At 37.7% G+C, this 16,838-nt stretch overlaps 1 protein-coding gene across 1 annotated transcript in view; it reads right to left on the bottom strand.

Annotated features, from left to right (window-relative positions):
- The window catches only part of ArgRS (arginine--tRNA ligase-like protein), a 222,813-nt gene that overhangs the window by 145,582 nt on the left and 60,393 nt on the right, over positions 1-16,838 (bottom strand). The window contains exon 4 of the mRNA XM_090379871.1: positions 715-903. Coding sequence (XP_090235997.1) covers positions 715-903 — 189 coding nt within the window. The remainder of the gene's footprint in view (positions 1-714; positions 904-16,838) is intronic.

Below are 16,838 nucleotides of genomic sequence, written 5' to 3' on the forward strand. Positions count from 1 at the left end.
CTCAATGCCAATGGGATTCTTCATCTTTCTCAGAATAATCACCTCAGAGGGCATAAATTCAAATTGAGGAAGGACGGATGTCGGATAGATGTGCGGAAATTTGCCTTTGGCCAGCGGGTGGTTGGTTGGTGGAACCGACTTCCATCACTTGTTGTTGAAGTTGATAGCCTAAACAAATTTAAAGCTCAACTGGACAGGTATTTCGAACGAACGGAGGGGTGAAATGGGAGAGGTTTTTTTTTTTTTTTTTTTTTTTGGCTGATGCTGAATAAGCTTGCTTTCTTGCATCATATGCCTCTACTAATGCTAATGCTAATGCTAATTATCAATATAGTGACAGAATAAAGAATAAAATTGTAGAGTACATCATTTTCAAAAATTTCTTGCATTTTATTGTAAAAAACTTCAGTTGTGTATAAAGAAACAACTACACACTATCATTTTTTTTTTTTTGCCATGCCTAATTAAGTGGTTAATTAAATATTTTAATTAGCCACTTAATGCTATTAGTTGAGGGTTGCACAGGGCCAAATGTGATCACATTAGGCAAAACCAAATCTACTTGTAATGTCTGATTTTATGTGAGTAATGTAACTTTAAATATCCAAATGAAACTACACCACTTCTGGTGGATCATTTTGTTCTTTTGCTGTTGCTGTCTATTGTAAGTGATTAATAAAATATAAATAAACTTGCATTGCACAATTCACTTACTTGAGCCAAACGCATAGCACTATTGCACTGATAATCTCCAAATTTAGGTGTATTAGTTGGCAGTACTGCAACTGGTGGATCACAGATTTCAGGAAATGCAGCCTTTATAGCTTGGATAAAGCTATTTAATAGCCGAGACTGTGGGCTTTCCATGTAATCAGAACTTCTAGACTGCTCGTCCTGTATGTTCTGTAGTGATAAAATATATTCAATTAATATAACAACTCATGGAAATATTTAGTAACACTAACCAATCAAGTATTGTCCAATTAAGTAATATTTTAAAATCAGAATTAAACAACATTCAAATTTCTCCATAAAATATAATGAAGAGCAGTTTTTATTTCTTTTGCTCAGTTTTCTAGTTTTATATAGTAAACAAAGGTCAACTACTTAAATAATATCAAGAAGTCATGGAAAAATTAAAGTTATCCAAAAGGTTAACTAAGCTTTTGGATAACTGGAAAGACATACAAAACCATTATGTGACTGTAATTTTATATACCCTTCTTTTCATATAAATTACAATTTCAAGATGTTTATCAATTTTTTCAAATTCATAAACATTTGAAATTGTAATTTAGCTATATACCATATTGTTTGTAATCAACAAGATGTTCTTGTCTTAATAATATAGCACATAATTTATAAATATTCTGTCTATAGCAATATAAAACTTCACGCAACAAAGGCAGGTTATCATAAATTTCACTGATTGTGTATTAGGATAAATTTGAAAAAAAAAAAAAAAAAAAAAAGAATACCACTTATTGTGATCACTTCAGATTCAGCTAAACTGATAACAAAAACCAATTTATAACAATAACCAATGAAATGAGAATGCATCCGTTCAGTACTATTTATTGAAGTCAAGCCGAAATAAAAAGGTGGAAATGGTCAGAGAGAAAACATTAAAATCAAGCAATATAAAATACTTTAATCTGACTCCCACTATTTCATCAAGAAAGTCATCAATAAAAATGAAACTGTCTTAATACTTCTGAAAATTCACATAAACCATTAAAAACAAATAACAGTCCGATTGGTAGGAGTACAGCTACAGTACTTTCTTTCACAGAGTAACAACAACAGTAACTAGACACACGTGTCAGATTTCAAGAACAAATCAGGATGTTATGTAATCACTTCCACTGCACGTGCATAAACTGCAATAGGGCAAAAAAAAAAAAAAAAAAAGCTGAACCACTTATTACAATAACTGTCACTTTTTCCCCCCTAGATATTAGCATACATCTGATCAGGACTTCACAAAACTGATAACATTATCTGAGACACAGTGAGTTGCACTATGATATCAATTCAAACTAAGAATACATAAGTTTCAAACGTTTCCATTCCTAATTTCTATGACTTCCAAATTAAATAAATATATGTAGTCTCAGTTCTAATCTTAATAACATCTATTTCCATCTACAAGCATCTATAGCCCATTTACTTTTTCTGGCAGAATCTCACTATCGATTTCCTGAACTACCAAATTAATCATTCTGTGATTCTACCTGCTTAAAAATGATACTTCTGCATATTTCACTCTGATATTCCATGAGAGGAGACTCCCTAATCTGGAATCCGCCCCTCCCTTTTGATCTCTCTTCACTCAAAATCTCTTTTCCCCCATCCTGTCAAATTCATATTGTTCTCCAAACACACTCAGAATTTTTTCTTTCTCTAGTCAAGTTTTCATAACAATGAAGTAATTCTCTCTGACCATAATGTTCATGAAGCAACCAGCTTCAATTTTCTATTTGTAGAGATCCAGCTGGTAGAAGTGTCAAATCTAAAGCTTTTGGTATTACCAATGTTTTAGAGAACTTGTTTGTTTACCTACTACAATACCAAATAATCCTAACCACACACCTGACACTCTTGATCTTTTCCTCACCAATACACAGAACACACCTTTCAAGTATACAGTAATTACTGACTACATTCTAGGTATAATTATATTCTCTTTTCCAATGGAACCCTGTTGCAAGGTTATTCTCAGCCTCATTTGAAATATGTCACTATGACAAAGTTAAAAAGATGCTAAGTCAGTTTCGTCTAAAAATAAAGCTAACTTATTAGCATCTTACTTTGCCTCTAACCTGTGTATTTATGAATACAGTAATTCTCCTTCTACCTACCAAACATCCCACTCAATGCCTTCTCACATCAGAAAGAGATTATAAGAATCCTGAACAATCTCAATGACAGCAAGTCTCCAGGTATTAATGACATTTCAAAACTTGTTTTTAAAACTCGGCTCCACAAGGTATATAGTGTTTAGGATCAAGAGGCACTGGTGGTTCCCATTACTAGTAGTAGCAGTATTTGAGGTTTTTTGGCACAATGGCCCCTCTTAGGCCATACTGTGCCTGTTCATGATTTAGTTATTACTAATTTCACGTTATTATGATTAGATATAATAATACCAATTTATGCATTTTAAATACTGAAACAGTTCCTCCAAATTTGCTTTATTACCAAGAATATGTGATAAGGTTAAAGGTTCCTGTAAGTTGGATAGGGAGCTAAAGCTAGATTTTCAGACAGATGACAGTTCGGGAAATTTAATGAGAATGTTTTGTTAGGTGCAACTGGCAAAAGAAACACTGAGAAGAAATCTCTCCCAGAAGCAAATACAGATGAGTTGGATGCGAATGATCAATGCGGAGCCTTGCCAGAATCACTTGTCTTCTGCTTCTCCTAAAACTAAATGACCACTGCTGTGGCTCTTTTTTAATCTGAAACAGCTTATTATTGATTTGAGTTTGCCAGAGATGAGACCATTGTTTTCTACATGTTTTTTTTTTTATAATGGATTTGTAGTCAGTGTAGGGCACTTTCATTTGAGTGGAAAATCCAGAGTCGGGATGTTTAGCAGCGGCATCCACATGTTCATTACCTGGGATGCAGACATGGCATTGGATCCAGCAGAAAGTAACTTTCTGGTTGTCTGTTTGATAGTAAAATAATTTAGACTTGATCTCTTTAAGAATGGAGTGAGAGGGAGAAAAGGTAGATTGAATGACAGTGATTGCACTTAAGGAGTCTGAATATATAAGAGATTGCTCAATATGGAAGTTGTTTATGTTATCCAGAGCCAGGTTTTATTGCAAATAATTCTGCAGTATAGATACTGCATTCATAGGAAGAGATACGGCTACTGAGAAGGTGGAAGAAACTGCTGCAGCACCTACAGCTGCAACTGTTTTGGAGCTATCAGTATAAATATGTACTTTCTCTGAGTTGGCCAAGGAACGAGATTTGTGCAGCTGTTGAAAGGTGATATTTGCCAGGAAAGATTTTCACCATCTTAAAAAGAAATTGTCACAGAGAGGTAAGTAATCAGTCCAAGGAGATTCTGGGGTAGCAAGGTCTTGGAATGTGTTCTGAAAGTTAATATCCCAATTATAGTTAATATCCCAATTTAATATCCCAATAAAAAAAATATTAATATCCCAATATATCCCAAGTACGAGTTCTTGCAATCGAAGCCCTGCAGGGTGGTTTTTATTGGATTATTGTGATATAGCATGGTGAAATGAGGGTAAAACAAGCACTGCCAGCTGGGGGAGAGATGGATTACATTTAATCTTTACTGCATATTTACAAAATAAAGTTTTACTTCTGAGATGAAGAGGAGGTTCATTTGGCTCAATGTACAGGTTGTGAACTGGGGATGTTCTGAAGGCTCCCACAGCTATCCTAAGGGCACTATGATGGTGGTGTCCAGACGTAATAGAGAACTTTTCCATGCGGAGTCATAGACCAGTGATCCATAATCCAAGTATAATCTTATTAAAGCTCTATAGAGATGTAGGAGGGGTTCTATCAACATCCCAGGACATAGCAGAGACAGCTCTTAGGACGTTCAGTTTTTTAAGACAAATTGTCCGAAGATAAGCTATATGAGAAGCAAAATTAAGTTTATTGTCTAAGCATAGACAGTATACTGTCCCAATAGACAGAACTTGTTGGTGACAGGAATCAGGCATTTTTTTAAATATATTTCTGGGTCCGGATGTAGTTTGCGTTTTTTACAAAAATGAACTGCAGTGGGTTTCTTTTCTGCTAGAGAGAAACCATTCCGTAATGTCCATGATTCTATTTTAGCTATGGAAATTTGAAGCTGCATTTCAATGGTGGTCATAGTTTGGGATTTACAAGGGATAATGAGATCAGCAAACATGTACGATTCTACTTATTTGGTACTTCCCATGCCGTGTTTGTAATTCTTATTGAAAATAATGTTGTACTGAGAATGGAACCCTGCGGTACACCCTCCTCTAGTTCAAATGATTTGGATAAATTGTTCTTGTATCTAACCTGAAACGTTCTATGGCATAGGAAGTTTTGAATAAATTGGGGTAACTGCCCTCTCAAGCCGAAAGAATGAAGATCTTGAAGAACACCATATCGCTAGGTGGTATCAAATGCTTTCTCAATATCAAGATTGACCATAACTGGATGTTGTCCCCTTATGAAGGTATTAGGAATGTTTGTTTCTGCTTTTATCATCACATCTAGAGTGGACTGATTCTTACAAAATCCATACTGATTATTGTTTAGCAAGTTGTTCATTTCCAGGAACCACATTAGCAGCCTGTGAACCATATTTTCCAGGACTTTGCCTAAACAACTAGTCAATGAAATCGGACAGTAGTTATGTGGAAAAGAGCGACCCTTTCCTGGATTCGGGAAGGCTAGAACAATTGAGTTACACCAGGAGATTGGGTAGGTATTTTCTAAGAATATTCTGTTGTAATATTTTAACAATGTTCTTTTGGCTCATTGTCAAGCTATTTTAACATTATGTAGCAGATCCCATCAGGACCAGCAGAACTACTGGATTGGATGTTTTACTGAGCACCCCTAAAAGTTCTGTTAATGTGAATAGCTGCATATATGGATGTGAAACTATCGTAGAAAAATATATCTTTTGCTGTTCTGCAGATTCTTTAATTTGTTGAAAGGTTGGGTTGTAGGTGGATATTTCTGATTTACTGGCAAATGATTCCACTAAAGCATTTGCTATTTCTACCGGTGATGACAACTCCTTCCCTTCCCAATTTAATATTGTAGCTGGGGGGACTGAACATATTTGCCATTAAGCATTCGTATTTTCCTCCAGATGATTCTGCTGTCCGTGTCCTTATTTATACTTGAGGAAAAGCTAATCCAGGCATCTTTTTTTGCTTTTTGTCTTATTTGGTGGAATTTGGCTTTCATTCTTTTAAAGGCGATTAAGTCACTAGTTGGGAATTTGCAAAAAAAGTTCCAAACTTTGTTTTTTTCCTGTTTAGCATATATACAATCCTGATTCCACCAGGAATTACTGTGTTTGTGCTTCCCCTGCAAAGATTTTGATATTGCAGAATTGGCAGCTTGCAATATTTGGTTAGTTATGTGTTCTGTGACATTATCTATGGGCTGCGAATGGACTATTTCTTCATTAAATTGGATATGTGAAGCATATTCATTTCCAATGTGTCCCACGAAATTTTCAAGTGAAGTGATGCACAAACACAGTAATATTTACTGTGTAAATATTACTGTGTTTAGTAACATAACACAGTAATAATATTCAGTAATAGTGATTGGTAGATGATCACTACTCCTTGGATTTTCAAGGACAAACCACCCTGTATTGGTATATATAAATGAAGAACAGATTGATAGCTCTATTGCACTCATGGATCCTGTAGAAAAATGAATATAGCTAGGCTCGCCAGTGTTCAAAAGAGTAAGTTGACAAACATCAAGAAGTGATTCTATAGTTTACCTCTCTTGTCAATTTTTGGAGATCCCCACAGAAAATGATATGTACTGAAATCTCCAAGCAAGCAGAAAGGATGTGATAGTTGGTCTATTAGATTTTCTAGATCATCTGAAGAGAACGAGAAATTAGGAGGGATATATATATATATATATAGACGCTATTGTAAGAGTGGTCCCAATTACAGTGTGCACTGCCACTACTTCAAAAGGAGTTTGAAAAGAAAGCCGCCACCCCTCCACAAGCTGGCAAGTCACTCCTGTCTCGTCTGAAAATAGTGTAATTTTTTACGGCAGAACACACTTGTGAGTTTAAATAAGTTTCCTGAAGGGATATGCCTGCTGGTTCACAGCGTTCGATGAGATCATATAAATCATCTTTTGTGTTGTGAAAGCCTCTACAATTCCATTGAAGTATTCTTTCCAAGATGCATTTAGGGCTAAAGCCTCAAGCTGGGAGCAAATTTAGACTATGTATATATTAAGTGCAATAGCATCATTAATACACGGCCATTTCTGAATAAACAGAATATTTATAAGGCAGCATCGTTTTAAGTCATATCTCATATTGTGAATACCTTCACAACAGGTTGCCATGATATTGCACTACTTCGAATAAGTAACGCTTCACCTAAGGAGAAGACTAATGTTACTTATTCTCAGATAGGTACCACCACCCATACGGAACCGTTTCAGGGCTATTTGGCCCTTCTTCGGTGTACGGGGAGGTACCCATGTGATGCAATGATGGCAAAACAGTTATGAAGTATAACTCTACAATATGAGAGATGCCTGATGGTGTATGATGTATTTAGACTAAGATGCATTTAGGGCTAAAGCCTTATAAATATTCTGTTTATTCAGAAATGGCTGTGTATTAATGATGCTATTGCACTTAATATATACATACATATTCTTTCCATTAAGCGGTTTTGTTGTTTGTTTTTGTTTCTGACTACTTTTTAGTTGTAGCTTGTTTGTATCTATTTTTGCTTTTTCTTTCTTAGGAAAGAAAGGACGTGTCTTGCCCATTTCATCGGTTGCACGAAGTTCCAAATTTCCATCATCAGCTTCATTCTGTTGATCAATATCCATTCCGATTGAAATCGGAGGTTGCGGTTTTGTGGTTTCTGTCACTTTTAATTTTGCTGTTGGAGAAACATTGGCTGGAACAGTAATTGGGGTATTACTGGCTTGTTCAGTTTTTTTCTGCAGAGGACACTGTTTGGAAGGAGAGACTATAGAACGTGCCCAATTAGCAATGGATATATTTGGAGGAACTGAAATATCTGTTTGAATAGCTATGGACCGAAATTGTTGAGCAGCTGTGGCATATGTATGCTTTGGCTCTCTCTTTATTATTTGTCTTCTCGCCTCTGAATATGTAACTTTGTTCTCCACTTTATATTTTTGGATTTTTTTTCCTTGCTTCCATAGATCGCATGTTTTGGAGAAAGCTGGGTGATTACCCTTACATTTTGGGCAATGAGAAGTAGCAGCAGTGCAGTCAGATTGATTGTGTTCCTTTGATCCACAATTAGGACATAATTCAACACCTCAATTTGCAGTTTTGGAGTGTCTGCATTTTTGGCACTTATAGCACCTGATGGGATTTAGAATATAAGGATGGACACGGCAATGGAGATATCCTGCTTTAACAGATGGTAGGATGGGTGAGCTAAAAGTGAGGATTATGCTCCTAGTTGGGACAAGAATACCATCTTTCCGAGTCATGATCCTCCTTGCTTGGATGACTCTTTGTTCACCTAGCTCTTTCACAATTTCCTCCTCTGATACTGTTAATAAATCCCATTTGGAAATTACTCCCTTTGAAGAGTTTAGGGTGGCATGAGGAGTAACTTTTATTGGTTGTCTGCCAAAAGTGATCAGCTTTAACAACTTTGCAGAATGCTGGGATCTCATGGTCTCCACGGTCTCCACCACATGGTCTGCCGCAGGTTCACCAAAAGCAGTAAGGCAACTCCAGTCAAGATCCCCTGACTGGAGTTGCCTTACTGCTTTTGGTGAACCTGCGGCAGACTCAATGCATTTCTGCACAAGAAATGGGGATAGTTGACTCAGAGGCTTGTCTGAGAGAGAGTGAAGTATGAGGAATGTTGATATCTCCTCTTGAGGGTTTGTTTTCAACCCCTTATGTTGAGAGAAGTCATTTCGGTGTCTTTGGTAGGTAGTCTTCAGCTCGATGGCTCTAAATGTGGAAACATATTGTTATCCATCTTTGTTCCTTTCAGCCCTGAGAGAGTGAATTTCTTCTCCCAGATTACCGGCCCTGCCATGGAGAGGCAGGAGCAGTGCCGCTAGAGTGACCAAGCGGTATAAAAGTTAGTAAGTTAGTTTAAAGGAAAAAAAGAAAGGTGGTTTTCCCTTTCTGAAACTTACTTACAATTTATAAGACTAAGTTTACTATTACTTAATGAGAACGTAAAAAAACTTTTTAACAAATGAACAAAATTGTAGCCTTGAGAAAACTCTCTAGAAATCACTCAGGAAATCACTTGATCACTATAATGCTTGGCACCAGAGGCCGGTAGTTCCCATAACTCTGTGGTCAGTTCTCTTGTGTTGAATACAGTACCCTGTAAAGGTTAGACAGTGTGAATGATAAGTGGTTTATGTAGTGTAACACATGGTTATGTTATCTGTCCTCTTAACCTAGGGGCCCATGGAAAACAACGGACCCCTAGTTACCATACCAGGTTCAGGGAGCTGGGCCAGGTAGTAGGGATTAGATGACACGGCTGGACAAACCCTGGCATCAACTGAGCTTACCAGAGGGGCATTAAAAAAAGGAGTGGGGTTGTTGGAAAGAAACACACGAGTGACAGTTCAAGCTTTGGGGGATAAATGAAGGTGAAAAGGGTGGATGATAGGGTTTCCATCAGAAATTGGAAGAACAGGGAACAGAGGGAGAACCTCTGCAGACACAACCCATCCTCCAAAGGGGGACTGTTAAGAGAAACAGAAGTATTTAGGGAAGTAGGGCTCATCAGGCAAAGACATGGGGATAGGAGGTGGGAGGATTGGACAACACCTGGAGTTTGATGATGGTGGAAAGATTACAGTCATAGGGCCAGGGTGTCCTTTGTGGGAATTCCAATCACCATCTTGGGGGAAAAAAAGAAACATATGGTCAGAAGAATCTGATATTCCCACACTGGCCAACCTGCTGAAACCAGTGTCATCATCATTCTTCCCCCTCCCCACTCCACACAGTTAACTTCTGTTTTTGTGTTGCCTTTTGACACACTCTTATTTTACTTGCATTTATGCTTTCCCATAGAAATTTGGTCATATCCAGCCAAATTCTACAAAGGGTGACAAATTCCTCCATTTTAACTATTACCCCATTGCACTTAATTCAACCCTTGCTCATTTTCGGCAACACTAAGATTTCAGACGAGAACACATATCTTTACTGGAGACAACCCCAACTTTCAAACACATGAATCACCTAACCAACAAGCAGATCCATTTGCAGATAAACTCCAAATAACTTTTTCCTCCTTCATTTATACCATCTGCATCTGTTCTTTAAAGCAGCCTTTTTATGTATTTCCAGAAAATAATGACCACTGTAAATAAGTATCTACTTGTTTCCTCAGCTCTAAAATGGAACCTCTAGTATCATACAATGGCATTATAGGTTCCAATATCATACATCTAGAGTTACAATTATTTTTTTAAAAAATCCACAAAAGGGTGATTTTTTTAATGGGAGAGGGAATAAGGCTCTTGGTTAAGAAGCATGCAGACTCTAAGGCAGTGCACCTAGATGGTATGGGCGGGCAGTGCAATGTTGAGTCTGCTTGGTGTGACATAAATACTGGGAAAACCAAAGTGAGTAAGAGTCCACTATAGGCCAAATGATTGTGATGAGTATAACGAACAACTACACAGACAGGCTGAGTGGACCAGTAGATCTGAATGTCTTATAATGGGAGACCAATTTTCCAGATATTAACTAGAACCTGAGGGATGGCTACTCACACAGTAGCATGTTAGAGATGCAACAAGAGAAAGAAATAATCTTGATCCGTTTATCAGCAATGACTCATCACGCATTAGCTGATATGGGATACTTAAAGATATAACTATTGTAAAGGGTAGGGAAGAAGGGATTTTGCTTTCATAAAGGCACCTACAGTAATTTCAGACAGTTTTTAAATTCCTTTCAGTGGACTCAACAAATGATGCTACCAACTACAAATAATAAACAGGAGACACTCGGAGAAATACTAAGTTCATAGAAGCTACTAAGCTTTTAATACCCATGAAGAAATATTGTTCAAAGTTTTGAACTAAATGGATGTCACACGAACTGATGAGATTTATGGCAGAGAAGAAAAATTTGTGGGATTACTATAAATCAGTAGGCACACAGGAATCTACGGTAAGTATAAATTAGTCACTAAAGGGGACAGACAAGCTAAGGCAGATTTAAATCACTGATTAAGAATTCCCCGCTTATTTTAAAACTAGAATGGAAGGGATAAACAACACTGGCCCAATATATATAAATGGCCTAACTATCAAAAAATCCTGTTCAGGTTGTTGATATAGTTTGCATCTACATTCACATGTGAAGAAGTTTAGGGATGTAAAAACTTCCTTGTTTGTTTCACAAATACGAGGTGCTACCCAAAAGTTCCTGAAATGTATTTATAAAATAGACTCACCTTGGGTCTTATTTGCCACTGTCATCTTCAAAGTAGTCCCCTTGAGAGCATAAACACCGATCACAGCACTTCTCCCATGATTTGAATGCGCCCTGAAAGTCCTTCTTTGTCATAGTGTTCACCACTGCCTGCAATTTGGTTTGGATATCCTCTATGCTGTCAAATATTTGACCATTCAGCCGGATTTTCATTTTTGGGAAGAGGAAGAAGTCACAGGTGCTAAGTCTGGAAAATAAAGGGGGTGCGGACAATTGTCATGTTGTTGGATGCCAAAAACTGCGCCACAGCAAGAGATGTGTCGGCCGGTGCATTGTCAGGATGAAGGACCCAGTTCTTTGTGCACCACTTCTCTGGACATCTCCTGACAGCTTCCCTTAACTGTCTCAGAATGTCATGGTACAACTTTGCGTTGATGGTCTAGCCAGGAGGGACGAATTCCTTACGGACAATCCCATCAAGATTCAAAAAAAAAAAAAAAAAAAAAAACAGATCAGCATGGACTTCACATTGCTCTTCAGTTGTTGGGCTTTCTTCAGTCAAGGCAAAGATGGGCTCTTCCACTGGGATGATTGTTGCTTGGTTTCTGGGTCATACCTATATACCCAACTCACATCAGCAGTGACGACCATAGAAAGGAAGTTTTGATCACCCCTGGCCTGTTCTTGAAGGTCTCTGCTAACTTCCATGCAATGCTGCTTTTGGTCTTCACTCAGTAACCACAGCACGAACTTGGCTGCAATCCTAATCATGTTCAACTCATCTGACAAAATCCGGTGACAAGTATGACAGTCCTACAATGCCACAAATGTTGTGGATGGTCCGCCTGCAGTCTTCACAGATCGCCACCCAAGCTCTTGCGTCATTTTACAGGGTGGTGCTCGATGATGGATGTCCAGAGTGATCATCTTCATCAACAAACATCTGACTGTTTTTAAAACGGTTAAATCAGTAGTAGGTCTGCATCTGGCCTAAAGCATTGTCACCTGCTGCTGTATCGTTAAGAAGGAAACAAAACTTGATGCAAGCATGTTGCTCTCTCACATCAGCCATCACAACAATTGCAAACTACGCAAAACACACCACCAAAGAATTGCGCATAAATATTCAATGACAATCCAAGCCCGACGCAACATGGCACACTGATTCACAAAGGATGCATGTAGTGTTACCTAGTGCCAGAAGTCTGTACTAGACATAGTTCCCACGCAACATTCAAATTTCGGGAACATTTGGGTAGCACCTCATATATGTGGTCTCAGTTTCAATCTCAGTGATATCCATTTCCACTTAGTACGACAAGCTTACTTTTTCTGACAGAAACCCAATTAGCTGTTGATTCAACCACTACTCATTTCAGTTGTCCTAATTACTTGCCGTATGATTCCATTCACTTCAAAAGGTGGTACTTGTGCATACGTCTCCTGTGATATTCTCTGTCAGAGACTTAGCAACTTGGAATCTAATTTTTGGAGATGATTGTAGATGACTGTCTTCTAACTTCTTCACTAATGCTGGTGTCCCCCAAGGTTCAGTTCTTTCTCCTACTCTTTTCCCTCTTGTATATTACTGACCTTTTATATACTGGAAATCCTATTCATAGTTTTGCCGAAGATAGCACATTGCATTCTACTTTCCAATTTCTGAAACCTTGCTCTGCACAGAAACCAATTACTTAGATGCTGACTTCCAGAAATTCTCCAGTGGGGCAAAGATAACTTAGTTAATTTCAATCCTTCTAAAGCTTAGCTCTGTCTTATATCTCATAAAGAGGATTCTTCTGCTCCTATGCTTATCTTTAATAAAACTCAGATTTCTAGATAAGATCACATGTCTCTATTAGGGATCATCCTGACTTCTAATTTCTCTCTTGGCAGAAGCACATGACAAATATTGCTTCTTCTGCATCTAAAAAATTTTCTCTTTCTTCTTTCTCTCTTTCACTCTCAGTACTACTTTTCTTCTAAACCATACTCACTCTGTGAAAAATCTTAAATCTGCACTACCACTGACTATTGTTCCCACATCTGGGGTGGTGTCCTCATAACCTCGCACAAGCTTCTAGACTCCATTCAAAAGAGGGCAAGTAGGTTAATTAATGGCCTATCCCTTACAAAGTCTCTCCACTCTGCCTCATAGATGTTCCCATTCTGCTGCATGCCTTTTCTATAGATACTTCCTTACACACAATTCTACTGAATTGGCTTCTTTAATTCCTCCTCTCTCTTCCAAATCAGTACATACACTGGTGTCCAAAGAAAGTGCATCACCTAGGAATTTCACATTTCTAACCTTTTTTCGCAATGGTATGTTACATTAATGACTAGCATCACAAATAGAAATATAAATAAAAGATATTTATTAATAGTTAAGGCAAAGCTAAGTAATATTTGACAGGTGCTCTCAAAATATTCCAAAACGAGCATTTGCAACCTTTATCCAACAGTTTTGGTAAACACGACAATTATGGCTGAAATATTATCAGAAGCCCTCACAATTTGCTTCAGTTATCATTTATCATTTTAAATGGAAAACAAAATGAAAAATTCACCAGGTGCAAACTAATATTTAGTTGAACCACCTCTGGCCCTGATGACAGCAGCACAACGTTGAGGCATTGACAAGATCAATTTCTGAAGATAATCAACTGATCGTTCGTGGTTCCAAACACGAATTATGCTTCCTGAAGTTCACGAAGGGTCTTTGGTTTCTTTCTGGCAACTGTAGATTCCACACAATGCCAACAATTCTCTATAGGATTCAGATCCAGGCTGTTTCTTGACCAGTTAAGAGTTGTAATGGATTGTTCTTCCAACCATCTTTTCACCTGTAACGAGTGTAAACACATTACTGTTGAACCTCTAATGCAGAAATGAAGCTAAAGTAACTACAGAGGTGCCTACTTACACTTTTTGCCCGATGACAAGGAGCAGAGTCATCCTGAAAGATGCAATTACTTGGCAGGTTGAAATGGTCTCTAATGGTTGGCAGCAATTTGCCTTCCAATATAGCAAGGTATCCATTGACATTTACAGAACCTTTTATAAACTGCAGGTGACCTACTCCATGATACAAAATGCACCCCCGCATCATTTGGCTGGTAAGGAATTTCACTGTAGACACCATACAGTCTGTATGGTATTCTTCGCCATGTCTACAGCAAATCATTTGTCTCCCATCAGAGCCATGCAGGTCGAATTTCTTCTCATCTGAGAAAATAACTGACTTCCACTGCTCTGGGATCCATTTGACATGCTCCTTACACTAAATTAATTGGGCCTTTTTCATTTTTTGTGTGAGGAGGAGGAGCTTCTTAGGTCGATGGGCTACAAGTCATTTTTGAAGAGGCATCTTCTGACTGTTACTGCACTTGCTACTACTCCTGTATGTTCTTCCCATTCTCTTTTCAGCTCAAATGAAGAAGCTTTACAGTTTTTAAGACATAAGTGCTTCAAAAAGTGGTCCTGTTTTGGCGCAGAGACTCGTTTGCATCCAGTTCCTTTTTTCCTATCAGCAGAACCAGTATTCTTGAGTTTGGAAAGAAATGTACTCACTGTTGACTGATTACATGACACTCTATAAGCAATATGGGAAGAACATCCTCCCTCATGTAAAGAAACAATAGCACTCTTTCTTCGTAGCGTCAACTGCACATAACTTGCCATCCAGACAAGAAAGAAATGACTGCAACTCTTGCAGAGCGTGCTTATATAGCTGAAAGTAACAGCTGATGCAATATTACGTCATCGCCTACGCATGTCATTCTTATCTGATGCTTGTTGTTTGTTTGTTATTTGGTTTTTTGGAGCATTAGCAACTAAGGCCACATTGCTCCGGGATATGCGGTGGTCATTCCCTGACCTTTCCGCATCCTCCGTGTTTGGTGGTGATGGGTTCGAACCCCGGTCTAATCAAGAAGCGTATGCTACGCACTGCTGCTGCTACTTCCCACCTGGCTATGGAGGCACCTTATCTGATGCAATCTGTAAGAAATATTGCCATGTACTTAGGTTAGTCGGACGACGATTAAAATTTTAAGGGGGTGATGCACTTTCTTTTTAACACAGGTGTACATTTGCTACAATAAGTCAACGTCCATTTACTATGAGTCAATGCCTGAGATTGGCTACTTACTGCCCCGAATGAAGAGGCCTTAACACAGTGGTGGCAGGATACTCCACAGGTGCCCCTCAAAAATAATGTTTCCACATTAATCATTAATCAATGGAAAAAAATTGAGGCAGCCTCGATTTTCCCCATTCAGATACAGTATTTGCTAGCAAAATGAAGTAAAGTGGCTTGGATTCTTCTTGGATGCAGCTTCTTACTACTGAACTGCTTACACAAATTGTAAATTATGTTTAGTGGATCCTTCTTTGTGGCATGTACAGAACTGCTTACTAGTCACTGAATTTGACTTTGTAAACTGAATGACACAAAATGCTTTTTTTCCCAATGAAGAAGCCAATTTCACAAAATGTTTCCCAAATATCTAAGAATGATAAAATCTGCTATTTTAAAACATTCACTTTTACCAAACTGTATCGTAGGTCTTGTAAAATCTGAAACAAATTTTCAGTGAGGATAAAATCTGAAATTTTTAAAAAATTTCAGAGTTTATCCATCACATTTAATATCTGAATTTACTGCCATATGCATGGTTAGTGTTTTATGAACATCCAAACATGTATTTCTTTTTGAATTGCTCTGAATATATGGGGTAAAACTGCTCCAATTTATAAACCACTTCTGAAGAATAGGTAGCATTTATAAATTGGGAGATTAAGAAAAAAAAAAAAAAAAAAAAATGTAAACTGCAGCCATTACAAATCCACTGCAGGATGAAAGCCGCCTCAACGATACATATTGAGGGAAATGGACCATAATCTTCCACAATGGTCCAGTGCAGGTTGGCAGATCAACCATATTTAACAGTCAGGAGCTTGAGCCCTGATCTACTCAAAGAGCGTGTACTACTACACTCCCACTCCTGACCACTTGGCTATGCACGCTGCAATTGGGAGATTACCACAGTGTAATTGAAAGGGCGAGTTTTTATCACTATTTTTATGAAGTGGCTGCATATGAGCAAATTTCCGTGAAGAAGGAAAAACACCAGTGGAATTAGGGAGTGTAAAAGCAACACAGAAAAAGGAATTAATTCTGGAGCACAAATTTTAATAATAAGCAGAGAAATGGTATTATGTCATTAGAAATGCCTTCACCAGGATTCTTCTGACAGATTTCAGTTAGAAGACCAAGGAAGGCCTGAAATGGAATGTATTTGGTATGGTAGGAGGCACTTTCCTGATTAAAAGGCTCGACTACCTTGAGTCAGAAAAGAGAAGTTTCCAATTCTTGGTCTTCTCAAAATCAAGTTTAGATCTATTAATAAGGTAGCTATCAGAAATAAGTCTGTTGTTTACTACTGTAGCAGCATCAGTGAAATATGAAGCTGCATATTTCAATACAAACCAATTGTAATATGCTTTATTCTTTATCTTAACAGCATTATCACAATTTTTGGAAAAACCATAGTTTAATAGAGCATGCCAGTTCAGAGTGGAATGAGGAATAAAGGATTTCACCCCTACAAGAATAATTTCAATAACATGCTCTCACCAACTATTCAAGAGATTTAAAACATTA

This window comes from Mastigoproctus giganteus, chromosome 8 (genome assembly GCF_048544385.1).
Source record: "Mastigoproctus giganteus isolate SK-2022 chromosome 8, ASM4854438v1, whole genome shotgun sequence".
NCBI lineage: Eukaryota > Metazoa > Arthropoda > Arachnida > Uropygi > Thelyphonidae > Mastigoproctus > Mastigoproctus giganteus.